Source organism: Toxotes jaculatrix, chromosome 12 (genome assembly GCF_017976425.1).
Source record: "Toxotes jaculatrix isolate fToxJac2 chromosome 12, fToxJac2.pri, whole genome shotgun sequence".
NCBI lineage: Eukaryota > Metazoa > Chordata > Actinopteri > Toxotidae > Toxotes > Toxotes jaculatrix.
Window position 1 is genome coordinate 15,523,244 of NC_054405.1, and position 17,338 is coordinate 15,540,581.

General features: G+C 40.3%; 1 protein-coding gene across 2 annotated transcripts in view; it reads right to left on the bottom strand.

The window, feature by feature from the left end:
- The window catches only part of jade2 (jade family PHD finger 2), a 162,390-nt gene that overhangs the window by 23,727 nt on the left and 121,325 nt on the right, over positions 1–17,338 (bottom strand). For both annotated transcript variants that reach the window (XM_041052405.1, XM_041052404.1), the window contains exon 11: positions 7,813–7,930. In XM_041052405.1, the coding sequence (XP_040908339.1) occupies positions 7,813–7,930 (118 nt within the window). The remainder of the gene's footprint in view (positions 1–7,812; positions 7,931–17,338) is intronic.

Consider the following 17,338-nt stretch of genomic DNA (forward strand, 5'->3'; position numbering starts at 1 on the left):
AGAGAATCAACAATTCATCCTGGAGGACATTAATGTCTGTACCAAATATTAGAGCAATCTGTCCAGTAGTTTTTAAGTCAGGGGATCACCGAAGTCATTAGATCACACTTGGATAACTGACAGTGTAAAATTTGTGCCAATCTATGGTGTGGATGCTGAGATACTGCACAAGATATGCAAAAACTCTGAGCTGCTGGTGGTGCTGCAGGAAGTCAGGGGAATCACCAAAGTCAATAGGATTCATCCTCAGGGAGCCATGAATGTCTGTACAAAATTTCATCTTGACACATCCATGAGTTGTCCAGTTGTCCAAAGCGGTGGAGCAACTGACAGTCCGACACTGCCATCCATACAGCCGTGCCGCTAGCATGGCTAAAATAAATAATATTTAAGCTTTAAGTAAAATCTATGGTATTTTACTGTAGCTGAATGGTGTGTGTGTGTGTGTTGGTCAGTACAGTAGATACCAACGCTGTGTGTATGTGTGTGGCTGTCATAGCCAGCAGTAGGCTGTCCTCATGCTTGCTTTAGCATGGAGGAGCAGGACATGCATGAATGAAGTTGAGAGAGCCCAGAGAGAGATTTCACACTGACTGTGTGTGTGTGTGTGTGTGCGTGTGTGTGTGAGGACTGAGAGAGCAAAGGAGAAGAGAGATAGTGTGAAAGTATAGTTCAGTAGGAGTACAGTGCTTCATGTTTAGAAAGAAAAGCAAGAAAAGGGAGAAGAAAAGAATATTTGAGTGTACTGTATGTTTATGTTGGCATAAAAGTTTCCATTTTTGTTTAGGGACATTCATATTTTTAAAGAGCCTGACAGCTTTCGTGCTATACTTCCATAAAGGTAAGAGGCAAAGAGGAACGATAAACACTGAGGAGATGTTATGGAAACTGACGGGGTGCATGCTGATTAGGAAGATGAAATGGGATGGAATGAGGTGTGAAAAGTGTGGATGGATTTTATTTACAGGTCCATGACACATCACCTCCTGGGTTAGGAAGAAGCTCGGGAATGTCTCCTTGGGTAAAGTTATGTGGAGTGAAAATTGCACTAGTTTGTTAAAAAATTATGAGTGTGACAAACGTGCGCTGAGCACAGACGTGGCTGAAACCCATTTGACACTAAAGCAGGAAAAACTTTAGTTTGATAGACGGAAAAGAACTGCTCATCTTGAATCTCAAAAATGAGGTTTTATTTTACGTCCTGGATTTGACTCTGGCTCATCTGCAAATGAAAGCTTTTTGTTTAGTTTGTTTTTAGTACAAAAGGAAGTTTCCAGTGTGCTGTTTGATGCGCTTTGCACTTGTGATTGTCAGAATATAATCAACAGACAAATGGAGGCTGTACTGCTGACAAAACAACTATAACCCTTTATGACAGCCGGAATTTTTCCAGGAACCCAGAGACCTTTTTAGGAATTTAGGCATTTTCTCTGTATTTCAACCAGAGGAACAAGGGTATAAATTTAGTTCCTGGGCAGTAATCCTCGTTCTTTCAATCTCCCTTTCTCTGTCTGAACATTCATTCAAACATCACAGCTGTGCAACAGTAAATTAAAAACAAACAACACCATGACTACTAATTTTAACACACTGAATGAAAGGGGATTTAACGCTGCTTTTATCTCAATTAACATCAGTCAACAACCTCTGGAGCTTTTTTGATATCTGATAGATATCCAATCTCCCTGACATGCAATAAGTGAAATTGCAAATTGTAAATGTGGACTTAGTTCTCAGTACAATTTGGTTGAAGAGGGAAACAACAGGTTGACTTTGAAATCTCGCTGAATCCTTACTAAAGTCTGCCATGCAGAATTACTGTGGAAGTATCACATGACTGTATTAAACTTTTTTTTTTTTCCTAAGGACGATTTTGAGATTGCAATTACATCTACCAAACACTTCTCCCACTTTTTCCAATTTATTTTATGGCTTTTGCTGAAATTGCAGAGGCCATTAACGCCAGGGGATCTTTGAGGGAGCTCCCAGAGGGAAGGCTTCTTCGCACAGCTCCTGCATTGTAATTTCTTCTCTTTTTGTTTTGACAGGAGGACCATCTTATCCTCTGATCTCCCAGGGATCATTTTTCAACATTTTTCCCATTTTCTTCCCCTAATCTGATCTTGTTCTTTTATATGTTCTACAGCTTGGAAAAAGGGGAAAACTAAGTCTTTGGGTTTTCAAGGACGCCTGCAGGCTCTGCTTGAACATGTGGAAGCTTTCCCCCTGCAGGTTGTAATCTCAGCACAAATCCAACTATCAGCAGTGGAAACCTTTTTAAACACGTTTTTGTCAGATCTGTGCTTTTTTTCCCCCCTCTTTTGTCTTTACATTCTGCTGTTGCCTTTCTCTCCATCTCTGCAATATTATCCCTCCCTCCAAACCTCCTTCCCTCTCTAGTTTAGAAGGTGCAAACGCACCAGGGGATTTGTCTTTTTGAAGTGTGTGATTAATTTCCCCTCTTTCTAGGTGCGCTGAACTGCAGCGTGAGTCTATGTGTGTGTAGCCACTGTGTCCCATTTCTTACCTGAGCTCATTAGTGCAATGTGAGAAAGTTTTTTTTCTCTGCGCTTCTGTCTTTTCCTCCCTTTCTCCACCCTCTCTTCTGTCCTTTCTCTCTCATCATCTCTCTTCCTGTTTCCCTCTCTTCTTCCACTCTTTCTTTCATCCTATCACCTTCTTGTCCCTTCCCATCCTCCTCTTCTTCCGTCCTTATTTTCTCTGTCTTCCTCACACTCCTGCACACAAATACACACACACACACTTTCTGAGAGCAGATCAGAGAGGCCAATACTAACCACTGTCAGCTTGTCACAGCTCGGTTTGAGCCAGAATGTAAATGTAGTGCACTTCCTGCATAACAATAACACTGTGTGTGTGTGTGTGTTAACACTGCATGTGTGTATGTGCTTTCAAAAACAGTCCTACCTACAGAATAGGCTGTATGTGTATCAGTGTTTCATCTAGAAAACATTACCTACAGAATAATGTGCTGTAACACAGCTACAACTCTATGCATGTGCGCACACAGGTGTGTATAAATAAGATTATCGTTAAGAATGAGTAAACGCTCCCTACCAGAGAACTGACCAGCTGTAGAGAAATGAATCATCACCCTGCATTAAAAACAAACCAGGATTAAATGAACTAAAAACAGAACCGGGTTTCATTGTTAAGGTTTCGACTGCGATAACGATAAAGGGGAAACCCTCTTATCTTAAGGTTTATACTGGATACAGAAGAGCAATAAGGGTTCCCGCTAAGCAGAAGCAGCTCGGGGCCTTCCTTTGAATGAGTCAGGCTTTGTTTTACCCAAGACTTATTCTCATCAAGGAAAAAAGTCATTGGCCATTAAAACGCTTTATAGGTGCTTTAGACAAGATTAAGCTGATCTCACTACATTAATGGCATTAACGTCGCCCTCAGGATGAATTGTAGTGACTTTGATTATTCCTCAGCTTTTCATCAGGCCATAATTTGTCCATTACTTTGGTTTATGACTACATACATTCAAAACTAATGACATTACCATCAGCCTCTGCTGTACTTTGTGCGTAGTGTTCATTAGCTAACGCTTTAGATGCTTAACTAAGATGTCAGCGAGGAAAACATTCTACGTGCTAAACGTCAGCATGTTAGCATTTAGCCCAAAGCACAGCTGTACCTAAGTACAGCCTCACAGTCCATCGCTGCTCACAGGATTCGGAAAGTGCCTGATTCTCAAATTGGCCAAACTGATGATTTTTTTTTAAAACTTTTATTTATTTTTAGTTTGAGCAGAAACAAATAATGAACCAACTTCTTGACAACACTTCTCTTCAAACTACGACCATGGTCTTTCCCTGTGATAGTTTCATTTTGACATTTCAGTATGAGGACTTTTTTTCAGATTGTTCTTTCATGTCAAATTGTTTTCACGTTCGGTCTTGCTGAGGTTTTGAATCACTGTGCTTTGAACTTCTGCTAATGTTATCACGTATGAATAATTTGCCATCATGTAGCTCCTCTGTCTGCTTGTGAGACTACAGGGATGTTGCCTGCCTGCCAATCCGCCTTGCTGGTAACATGCTAGCATTCACAAAGCATGACGAGAGCAGCCCCTGACATGACAGACAGGCAGATAAACACGAAAGACAGACAGGCGCACTGGCAGACAGAGCGTGGAACATGACAGAGGAACTACTACGAGAGACAGACAGGCGGAGAGAGAGGTTAGTGGTTCTGCTTTAGTTTGGTTAGAGGAGAGATGTGTGTGTGTTTTCCACATGGAAACAAGCTCAGAGGGAGATGAGGGGAGAAAGCAAAGTGTTGCTGGTGGAGGGTAAGCTCAGGGTATCTGCAGGTTTCTGAAAATCAGATTTGCAGAGTTGCAAAGCCTTTTTCTGCTGCCTAGAATATGGCCTTTAAAAAAAAAACATCCCGTAATCCTGACCAATAATAATAGTCAGCAGTATTAGCTCGTTCAGTGTTTTGAGACATGATATCCAACTAATTCAGCCTATTGTGTTAAGCCTGTTCTGCTATTTATGGATACATATGCATTCATATCATTGTCACGATCAAATCGACTGGTTGGTTTCAATTAACATCCTACTGTGACAAATGTACTTATCTGAACACAACTGGTCTGTAGTGTGCTGCAAAAAACATAACTTTAGGCAATGTTTTCAGTTACACTTAGTGTCACTTCAGTGTCACATAGTATCACAAAATCAGTCTGTGTGGCCAGAAGGACAAGAGAAGAACAAACTGAGACAAGTGATGGACTGACTAAAACAGTGTGTTGCATGAGACAACCAGGGAGAGAGAAAGACGGGGAAAATATAACCCTTAGAGGACACCACAAATGAGAGAAAGAGAGAGACAGAAACAGATGGAGGAGAAAATAGGTTACAGAAGAGGATAAAGAGAAATGGGCAGTGGAAAATAAGAGAGAAAGATAACAGAGGTGCAGAAAAGAGGTAGATACAAGGTGAGGGACACGACAAATCATGATAGCAGACAACCTCATCCTTCACTCTCTGCTGCTCTCTTTTTCTCTCTCTCCCTCTCAAACACACACACACACACACACACACACACACACACACACACACACACACACACACGCACACACGCACACACGCACTCACACACTCACACACACACACACACACGCACACACGCACACACGCACTCACACACTCACACACACACACACACACAAAAACACACAAACTATCCGCTCTAATCTAACTCCTGTGGCAGTGTGAATAGATATGGCTGTTTAGTGCCAGCAGCTCAGCTCGCGGTACCTGATGGCAGCAGTGTGCTGAGTCAGGAGCTCTGCACTGCACGCATGCCTGTGTGTGTGTGTGTGTGTGTGTGTGTGTGTGTGTGTGTAAGAGAGAGATACAGGGAGTTACAGAGAGAGTGAAAGTGTTTGTAAGATTTAGTTGAGTGCATAAATGTGTGTGCAGCCTTCCTAGGCAATGATGAGCACTGCAAATTGAGCACCCTAACCACACACACACACCAGCCACAGGGGCAGGCTGACAAGAGTTCACTATCATTACCATGCCAGCGAGACATCACCACTATTACCATGACAACAAGCTTTCACTGTCATCAGCATGACAGCTGCAGGTCACGATTACAAGAGCTAACATGGTTCCTTAACGTTATTCTAGACAAACACAGGTCACTAACATTTCTTAACAACTGCATTTCCACATTTTGCCATCATCACCATAACAACAACAGCTTGGAAGTCTGGCAGCAAATACGAAACTGGGAGCTAAAAATCTGGCTGTGCAATTCAAATTCAACCTTTGTTTTAATCATCAAGTTGAGAAGGTTGCTCAGTCTTGCTTTATTCAGCTGATACCTGTATATATCTCCAAGATAAGCTTCTTTCTATCTACTGATAAGCAAGATGATACAATGTGACACTGATGGAAGTAGAGACGATTGATGGAAAGAGGGCAGCACAACGCTGGTCAGAGCGACTCGTTTCTGTTGGTCGCTCTGATTCTCTCAGCTCCGGGGTCCAGCTGACAGCGCTGTCAGCAGCCCAGCAGGACAGACACAGTGTGGTGCGGTAGGATTTCATAACTGAGCTATGACCAAGATGCCAACTTTTTCTTTCTCTGACTCGGTGGAAATTTTATTGTTTTCATATCCCAGATGATGATCAGAGACATTAACACGTAGGTTTTTATGGAAAACTTGAGAGTCAGAGAGTATGGTGCGAACTAAAGGTGCAGGGTAGTGAATGACACGTCTTTCTCCTATCAACAGTTATAATGCTAAATGTGAATAGAAATGAAAAATACAAAAAAAGAAAAAACATTAACCAGTAAACCACAAGCATTTGACCAATCAGTATACTGACACTGACCCCCTATGCTATTCAGTGCGTCAAAGCATTAATGTGAAATTAGTTATGACACAGACTTATAATGAACCACTTCTGTACAACGTCCACAGTGCGGATGTTAAAATGCAACGTGGAGTAGCTAATTAGCCCCAGCAGGAATTACTTGTTAGTTTATGATTTAAATCATCAAACTCCATGATTTCTTACATTTTAATCAAAAGAAATGTATCATTTAATAAAAAGGGAAACACACGGTTCAATAAAAGTGGAATCTCAGGCTTGAAAACACAGTACCAAGCTAGCGAAACACCTGGGGTGGCAGTTCACTATCAGCCCTGTGTAGGCAGATTGCTAGGTCTAGTCCCTAGTGGGTCCATTAATGACAAATTACACAGAGAATGATTGAAACATAAGGATTTAATAATAGGGAAGGAACAGAGGCGTGTGGCTTTTACTCTCTGTTTTTACCAAAGTCTCTGTTTGTTGCGCTGAAAAAAGTACAGTCCAGAATCTAACTGTTAAAACTGGATGAAAAGTTTAGGTTTTGTAGATTAAGAAGCATCAATCAGCGAATCTCTTGAAAGGCAATTTATGGAAAGAAAATACACCAGAATTTTAAGTTTCTTACTTTAACTATTATTGATTTTTTTCTTGCCTTTGTTCTGTCTCTGCTTTGTATAGTTTGTTTCACTGAACCTATCAGTTTTTTATTTGTAAAAGACTCTAACACTGCCAAAAAGAAAGGTTTTATGTATTGTTATTATTATAATAGTGAGTTTACTATAACCGCAATTGAAACTAAGTGAGTTTCAGGTGAAATGATAATGATGCAAATAATCAAGGGTGGTAAAAGACAAGTAATCTTTTAGCAGTCTCCTATAACAAGTGGTAAACATACAAGTAGAGTTTTTAAAAGATTAAATGCTGAAAAAAAAAAAGAACTCCACTTGACCTGATATACAACTAAGATTATAACCCTCATTTGGAGCAGACATCTAGCCAGCACAGCAGCCTCAACTCAACCAGCTATCTTCATCCTTCCTCATCTGCATCACGGAGCAGCTGCCTGAAATGCATCGAGGTCAGTCATCCATGTAGGCCGAATAGGAAATCGAGCTCCATTTATGTGGATGGTGTGTGTCACAGTATCTAGATGGACTATTATTTCAGTGTTCTTTGCTGTGCAGGTGTCAAGTATGGCCAACTGTGCAAAAATGATGACGGGCCATTTCCAAAACTGTCCACCCACCACACTCACCCACCAACACAGTTTTGGGCGCGCGTTATGCACTTGAGTACTTTTATTTTTTTGGGGTGGACAGAGTGTGTGTTGGCGGCCTTGGCAGCAGTGCTGGAGTGGGTGAAAGGTAACAGTTTTTCTTACACTGGTGAGATTAGGTTACTGAAATTAGAAAAATAACCACAGACACAGTCAGGTTTTCTCTCTCTCTTACCTCCAGCCATGTCCTCTTCAAGTAGTTGTATCTGCAGGTGGAAGATCTTCTCCTGGAGGTCGCACAGGGTGTGTTTCATTTTCTCCCTCCGTGTCACCATGTAACACAGGTTACGCACCTGAAACACAAGACATCACTGTTTTAAATAACAGCACAGAGGCGCGACACAGGCACCACATTTCATTTTCTCTTATCACGAGATAGTGTAGGGAAGAACAAAAATCAGTGAGAAGAATAAAGGCATAAACATGACTGGCTGACATGTACACACACAATACACACATATATCTTGTCCAGTTTGTAGCTATGTCTCAAACATCTTAACAACAAGTTCATAGTTCACTTTTACAGCACACAAAAGGTACGGCCGCATTATACTTCCATTCAATGAAATTACAATTAAAAAGCACAACGTATTTTTGTGAGGAACTGGGAGGAGATTCAACAGGTGGCCAGGAAAATGAATAAAAATAATAATAATAATGTTATTCTGCATCTGCAGGATGTGTAAATAAGAGTCTACTAACACAGCAGGGAAATTGTGATAAAAAAAATATATGCCAGAGATGAATGTTTTTTTTCAGCATGTTTTAGAATTCTTCTGCTTTCCAGTGGCCAAAATTGGAAAAAAAAAAAAAAGTAACTTTAATAATTGTTTGCATACCCGACTCCCTGCAGGTGACTGAGTCAGTATCACTACATACAAGTGACCAAAGCCGGATGCAAATGTTGGAAAAGCTTATGGTTAAAAACATCAGCACAGTAATATATAACATGAAGTTTACAAGAATCCAGTGATGAGACAATCAGAGGTAAGAGTCAAGAGGCGACTTCCTGTTTCCTGCCAATAAACTGGATCACAGAGTCTTCTTCCACTCAGACATAAACTCCAGCTGAGCCCTCCTGCCCCTCCATACTATCAAATTACTATCATATGCAGTATACATGTGTGGATAGAAAGTATAGGGCTGGGAGATGAATGTGTGAGTGTGCATGTTTTTGCCAAGCACATATGGATGTTCAAAGACAAGCTGTGGTTGTAAAAGTGTGTATATATATGTGTGTGTGTGTGTGTGTGTGTGTGTGTGTGTGTGTGTGTGTGTGTGTGTGTGTGTGTGTGTGTGTGTGTGTGTGTGTATGTGTGTGTGTGCCTTACTGTTTTGAATTTGTGACAGAAAAAGGACACAAAGAGAGAAGAAAACAAGTAAAGAGGCTGAGAATTAGATGTAATTAAAAGACAGAAATAGATAAACAGAGAGAAACCATTTGCTGTTACCATGTACACCACAGTAAAGGTTTACAGTTGTTTAGGCACTGCTGAATGTTGGGGTCAAAGCAAACAGTTATAAGCTGTTACACACAATGATATTAATGTAGAAAACAAATTATTAATCCCCTTAGTTTTGTTTTAATTTACAGTACATTGTGTTTGTGTGTCGTGAAGATTTCCAGTCTGTGGATATGCTGCACATCATATCCAACACAAAGTGATGACAACAAAGTAACTGGAGAGAGAGTGAGGTAGGGAGAGAGAAACTAATTGGGTCCAAGCCAAAGCACTTGAATCCCAAACTAACAAGCCAGAAACGGGATCTTTGCCAACTGGATTTCTCTCACGAGGGTAAATCAGTAATCATGTGTCTCTAACCACATATGTGCATGTGTGTGTGTGTGTGTAAGCCATGGTGCTAATGTGACAGGACCAACTATGTGTGTGCGTATGTGTAGACAGATTCAGGTATTAAAGAGGCACAACGAACAAGGCAATACAGATATAAACACATTCAGCAGAAAAATATTACATTGATAGGAACGCAGCATGAAACCACATTCTAGGCTGGACCTACCTGTAGTGCAAAGTGTGCATGCAAAGGCGTGCGTATGTGTGCGTGTGTGTATGTATAGGTGTGTGTATGCACTCGCAGTCCTGCATGCTGACTGTTTATCTGTTGGTCTTGATGGATTCGTCAGCCTGGCCTATCTGACCCATTCCATCCCTGTTAGAAGGCTGCAGATAAAAATAGCTGCTCAACTGGGACACAATGTGCAGAGCCTGGCTTTGATTAGGACACTCTGCATGTGTGTATGTGTGTGTGTGTCTGTGTGTGTGTTTTCAAAAACAACTACCTCTGCCTGGACACATGACAGGGGGACTGGAGAGCAGGATGGGAGGTAAAGAGGAAGAAGAGCGATAAGAAAGGAGGGGAATTTGGAGAACAGTAACAGCTCAGTTGGACCTTGCTGTTTTTATTGACTTTCTCTCTTTTCTCCCACCCACCCTTTACCTACACATTTCATCGACTACCTTTCTCTCTCTCTCTCTCCTCCGAACTCTGGATATCAAAGCCAGCTGTCTCAAGCAAAGAAGCAGCAGTGCAGCCTTTTTTTCTGTTCTTATTTCAGCTGACTGAAAATGAACCAAACCAATGTAATTTTAAAAATAAAAAGCTCTTGTTGGAACATGAAGATGAAACATGACTATTAAATGTCATGAAGCCTTTTCGATGGTAGAAATTTACTTTTATATTTCACCAAATGTCTGAGTGAATGCATCAATAAATTACACACTCCTGTTCAGTAAGAACGTTCTACTTGACTTTTTCATGACTTTCCATAACTTGTGCGTGTTGCATTTTCCACTACCGCTTTTCTGGGTTTGGCGTGTTGAAAAAAAAAAAAAAAGCCCAAAAGATTTCACGGATTTCTAAGCTTCGCTGTTTTAAACAAAAGCAATGTCAAATGTTAAGCTCGGTTTTAAGACCAAAACCAAATGACAATGAGTATTCTTGCTTTATTTGAATTGCTGCAAACAAATTTTAGTCAAGCACAAGTCTTGAGAGGCATGAGGTGTCAAAGGCCATTTCAAAATGTGTGTCAGAATATGCAACTTTTAGAAGGATAATCTACACATTCAACAAAATTGGTCTTCATTTTTGAATTCCTTGTCAAAAGTAACATTACACAGAAAATTCTGCAAAAGGGTTAAGGGATAGCCGAGCTGAGATGGAGTGACCTGAAGTGAATTTGTTTTTCTTTTGGCACAAACTGCCTCTGACCTTTTCTCACTCTGTCTCCTCTGTCTGTTACAGCCTCCTGCCCTTTACCAACTCTCTCCTTTGTCATTCTTTCCTCCACAATTTAATCCTCCATCCTCCCATCTGTACTGAAACCTCTAATCTCCTCCACACATCTGTACTTCAGTCCAGCTTCTCATTCCTCTTTAACTCCATCTGTCTTTTCCCCCATCTCTGTCTGAGCCTATTCATTCATCCTGAGCGGCTATCCATCTCTGAATCAGCAAACACAGCACTGCTCCGTTTTTATCCGTCTCACTTAGACACGTTAACCCACAGACTCAAAAGAGCATGTGTTGGGCTACATTTGTTTAACATTACTTAGCACCAATGGCGGTAAAGGCGGTTGTGCTGGATAAGTGCACAAAGATAACCAAGCTTCACTTTTCAACAAAAACATGTGAAAGCCTCATTCGGTATCTCTCTGATAAATAGGCCGTGAAACCAAAGCAAAACAACGGATTTGCGCCATGTTGGAGGAGCGGACGAGATTTCATTGTTTTTCTTCTGATAATGAAACATGTAATGTAGTTGCTGTTTGTAAAAGTATCAGTGTTTTTACAAGTCTGGCAATCGGGAATAACTATTTGTCTTTTGATATCTTCACCAGCCTTAAGTGGAACACCAACAAGCCCTTTTTTTAATGTTAAGAGGTTCTAATCTAATAAATATATTTATGCTCTGATAATGCTCTGAGGAAACGACCGTGCAGACAATTTCCTCAACCAGCCATGTTAATTACACTCAAAGAAATTATATAAATTTGAAACATATCTGCTTTTATGGTTTTTAAATGTGTTTCATTCGTGACCATACAAGTAAGAAGTTTGCTAATTCATGGCTGTGTGTCGCACCATCTGGTTATGACAACATCAGTATGGCATATTTGCAAACACTGGATGTTCATTAAGATGGGCGATGTGAATTAAACTTGACAGGTAAATTGCTTTTTGGCAGTTGGACCAGAGAGGTTATTTAAGGCACAGGTTGAGGCAGAAGTAGCATATTTAAATCAGCAAAACAAATCCATTAATTTCATTTAAGACAATAACTGATAAAATGGACCTATTTGGGTTTTATAGAAAATGCAAGAAACCAAGAAGCAGCAACCCTCCATCCATCTGCCTGCTCGTCCTGGTATTGGTTAATCCATCCTCTTTCCTCCCTTAATCCCTCGACAACTGAACCCACCTCCTTTCTTTCGCATCCATCCATGACACGGCATGCTGGAGATAATCAGCATTACAAGTGTATTAACTGTGCTGAGCAAAGCCAGTGCCTCTCATACCACACTGTCTATATCTCTCACTATGTCGCTAACCTTCACACCGTAAGGCTCTCTCATCCTCTCTCTCTCTCTCCCTGTTAGTGTGTATTACCACTCCTCTCTACACTCATTATGTGTCTCCTGTACACATACACATAAACAATCATACACAAACTATATGTGCACACCTGAGTTCACACACACTTGCTAACTATCTCTCTCTCCCTCTCGCTCCCTCTCTCTCTCACACACACACACACACACAGATACACACACACCACAAAGGGCACGGTGCCCTCCTGCCAGACACCTGTTGATGTAATTAGTGGCTGATGACAGCCAGTGTTCCGCTGACTGCTTGTGTGTGTGTGTGTGTATGTGGGTGTGTGCTTGCGTGTGTGTGTGCTCTGACAGTGATACAGAGAGGGGCAAACTGGGATCTTTTCCATCCAAATAATGCACAAATATTAAGCACAAAGGTAAGCAACAGACATGATCTGTTATGTGCTGAGGCTTGGGAACTTTACTGCTGAACAATTAACTTTGAAATTAAAAATTACAGAAACTGCGACAGTAAATTCTGAATAAATAAACTTCAGGAGGAAAAGCACAGGTGTTACTAACAGCATTAAAAGTGGCTCTGTTTCATTCAAGTGTCTCAGTAAAGCTTGACAGTGTGACGTTGAGCCTGTGAGAACAGTACCAGGACCCTGAAACTGAAGCAGGTAAACAAAAATGACAGGTCAAACTTTCTTTAGTAAAAAATAAAACCTGAATATAAAATACAATCAATTCAATCAAGAAACATTAACATCAACAACAGCCTCAAAAATGTAATTTCTGTGGTGTGTGATGATTTAATATTGGATGATAATATTGATCCTGCCAATACAATGGTCTGGTTCTTTAAATCTGATTTGTCTTGGAGCTTTATTGCTGCTTCCCACCTAATATGACATTTGTGTTGCTTTGATATATGTCCCCTGTCCACACATACCATATGTTATTTTTTTTTTTTGTTAGCCACATGCTGATAATATGTCAGTACTAGTTTTACACTGACAAAACAAAGCAAAACAAACAAAAATGTCCTACTAGGAAAATTTCCATCTACATGTTCTGCTTTTAACATGTCATCTCTTCCATCCTTTTTACCCCAACCAACAATTCAAACGTTTCTTTCTATTTTGATATTTCAAACTCAGGCTAATTAATCACATTTTCAAAATATACATAAAAACTGGTGGATGGAAACACACAGTAATTAATGAGCGTCTCTTTCCACTCGGAGGCAGTATGTAGGTGAATTTTCGCACACACAGCAGGTCAGTTAACTGCAGCGTTTGTGTGTGGGACTGAGAAAGACAGTGCGTGTCCATGTGTGTGTTTCCCTGGGCGGAAAGGCGGGAGCTGCGTCAGAACAAATTCCCCAACTGATCTCTGAGATAGAGATAAAAACCCAGTGGGACCAGAGAGGGAGTGTGTGAGTGTGAGTGTGTGTGTGTGTGTGTGTGAGCATGTGTGTTTGTTTGTGTTTGGAGAAAACAGGAACATGCGTCTGTATGTGTTTTTCTGAGAATGGGAGACAAATAAAGGAAAGCGTGTGTGTTTGTGTGTCTAAGTGTCTGTGACTGTGGCTAAAAATGGATTTCATGGTATTGATTTAAGTGGTGTGTGACACGTGGTAAATTACCGTGAAGACACTAACAGAGGGAGTGGGCTAAGAAGAGATGTAGTAAAGATGGTAAGACAAAAAAGTTTGATACAAGGATGACAACACTGACGAGTTACACTCCTCAGTCAGAGAAGAAAAGAGTGGAAAGAAGTTAAAAAAATAAAGGAGATAACAGCCTCTTTCTTTCTTTACTTTTCAAACTAACTTCCAGCTCAGATCTATATTGACCTGACCCTTTAAGCTCCCAGCATATTCACTCCAAACCTGTGCAGCTTACTAATGAGCGCCATCGACTGTTCATTGGCCCTGAGGCAGCCCGCTAAAGATCAGGATTATTGATCTTTAATTGGCCCAATATCACCTCAAACCCAATATGGAGAGCCTGGGTTAATTACTAACAAGACAATCCCAACTGGAATAATTAAACTGGAGTGTGTGCTTAAATGCAGATGACTGGTTATAGAAAGGGTTCTGCTGTGGTCACAAGTCCAAACAGTTAATCAATGTGTCACAGTGTTGCTCATGTATGTTTCTTCTACTAGTTACACTGCTGGGATTATTGGGCTGATTAGCACCAGAGCCTTTTGCTTTTTGCATCTACATCAATAATTATGAAGACGACTATAAAAACGGTAATCTGAGCAAGCTACATGCTGTTGTTCACACTGCAATGATAAAAAAACCACAAACCGTTTATCAACACTGATTTGGATGACTTGCAGATCAAAACATTGAAATCTGGGTAAAATCAAAAGCTGAGCTAAAAGGAGAGCAAACATTGGACTTCTGTCAGGTGGCCAAAACACGACCCCACACAAATGCTAATGTTGCCCCGTTTATGTTGGATGTGTTTTCTAACAAGTCTGCAATATCTTATTTAAAAGGTGGTAGTATATCACTGCTGTGTTTACAGACTGTTTCCAACTGCCCCTTAAGTGGCAAAAAAATTGGGTGATTTAGATTTAAAAGTTGAGACTTCAACATGTAGTTAGGGCCTGCTTCACACAGATATATGGTCACTTGAAGGGTTTTGACACAACAGTTGATGTAAGTTAGTTTTCTACAGAACTTTTGACCAGAGCAGGCTCTGGATGTGTAGATGTCTTTGGACCTTCAAATAACCAAATAAATGCTGGCTGTCATACAAAATGGTAACTATAGTTTTGGTGCTTTTTTTCACCAGATACAGAATCAAACATCACAGTAAATCAATCCCAGGCATTTACAAATATATTTGATTTTGACTGTTGGCGGTTGCCAAAGCTTTGGCCACACATAACCATAACACTGGTAATTAACTGAAGAGAACATTTCTAAAAAATGTGTTGTACATCATGTAAAAGGGTGCCTTTAAATGTTCTCCTACATGGTCCACACTCAAAAAAATATAACACCCCAGTGACGTGCACCGTCAAAGCAAAAAGCCTGTGCACCACATCATAAATCCTTTTCATGATCCTACAGAGACAGTTAGATAACTCCCACACCTAACATCCTCATCTGTTACAACATTACAAATTTATGAGTGAAAATAAAAACCTGTCTGAGAGACGTAAATTTGGTGAATCTACTGCTGCTGCCTCAGAGCCAAAAAATAAAGTTTAGCTCACGGTTGTCAAATATCTCAACCATGAGGGATGTTTAAAGACACACCATTCAAATAATGATTTAATCATTGTGGGTGGACAAACACCACAGACATGTAAAGCTATCAGTATTGTATTGATGCCATACGACACAGGCCTGTGGCGAAGAAGCATCTAATCTGGACTATTGATCTGCTTCAGCGGTTTATTGGTAACCTAATACAATGTGAGAGCTAATTAGGGATGAGAGACACCAACAAGGAATTGACTGATTTTTGTGTCACTGGTTTGTTTCTAGTGTCAGACCTATGCCATTGATTGTTGATTGTGAACAGTGATATTTTCAAAAGTTGGTTTCCCAATCAAGTGCCAAAGAGAACACTATTACCTACTGCACCTATATTACACTGTCAGTGAATTTAAAAGAAGAATCATTTGTTCTGTTTGTCCATATAAACAAGGAGAGGATACTGAGATGATCATTTTGGTGCCAAAGAAGAAACTTTGGCACCAAAGAAAGGTCAAAAGTCAGCCCATCCTGGAATCCCCTTTGCCAAAAAACAACAAAAACAAAAATCTCAGAGAGTTATGACCTCAGACCTAAGTTTTAACATCCATAACAAGACCACCCTGAAGGCACAGATCTGAATTTTAGGAAATACACTTATTTGCTTTCTTTTAAAGAGTTAGATGGAACTCCTCTCGTGACGCTAAAGGGTTAATATCTAACAAGACCCTGAAATGCTTTGATTCATTGTAATTTTATTCATTCATTTATTGCATTCATTATTTAATTTCTTTTGCCTGCTCGTGTTCTTTTCAGTGTGTTGTCTCATGCCATATGTAAAGCTCTTTGAAACATCTTTGTGTCTGAAAGGTGTTACACAAATAAACTCGCCTTGACTTGCTTTGCCTTGCCAAAGTCTCTTTAAGTCCATGCGACATACACAGATTGTATAAAATACTGTGGGCTGAAATAATAGCTGCCATAAAAGTAGATCTTGGCAGCAGGAAAGCACATATCTGTGTTCTGAATTGTAAAGACCTTCAGATGTTATCAGCTACCTGGAGGATAAAGTAGCTCGGTGTGAATTTGTTACCATCCCTCTGTAGTGCCCTTCAGAGGTCCCTATAACCGTCGGTGACTTGATTTCTCCCACTGTAGCTGTCAGAGCACAGAGCAATAACACTTCTCACAGAGGGGAATGTTGGCCAGTGTGCATTATCTTGCTTCTTTAACCACTGGTCACGACCCAAAATGGATCATGAGCATGTAAAGCAAGTGGGTGCCCACAAGATAATACAAGCAATATCTGGATTCAATAAGCCTGGATGTTAGGGTGATATTAAATTTCTATCTCACGTCCTGTGCACAGAAGGACTTCCTTTTATGTATTTAGTATTTTTTTGCTGAGCTTCTATCGCTTTTGTGTTCTTGCTCTACATTGTCGAGAAAGAACAGTTACTCTTGTGTTTATTTCAATTCTTGTGGAAATACAAAGCACATCCCTTCTTAAGTGCCTGTAGAGTTCAACTTTGGTAGATAAAAAAAAAAAAAGTTTTTATTTTGAAATATGATATTTATAGTAGGTAAGAGCAGATAGTAATAACATGGCCAAATTAAAACTTACATTTACATGCAGCTGATATCCAGTTCAAGTTTATCTGTACCTTGGTTCTTTAAAGGTATCTGCAGGGTAGCAGTTTCCTGGGAGAGTTTTCCACAGTGTTTTCTAAATAGTATCTTGTGTCTTGGCACATATGGAGCGAAATAGGATTTTTTTTTAGTGTTTTGAACTGTATCTACACAGAAAGAGCATGTCAGTTTTGCAGCAGCAGGATTTGGACAGCCTCACCTCCTCCAAAGCATAAAAATAGCTGCACTTATAGGCGCTGGACACTTGTGAAATGTGTCACTGAAAGC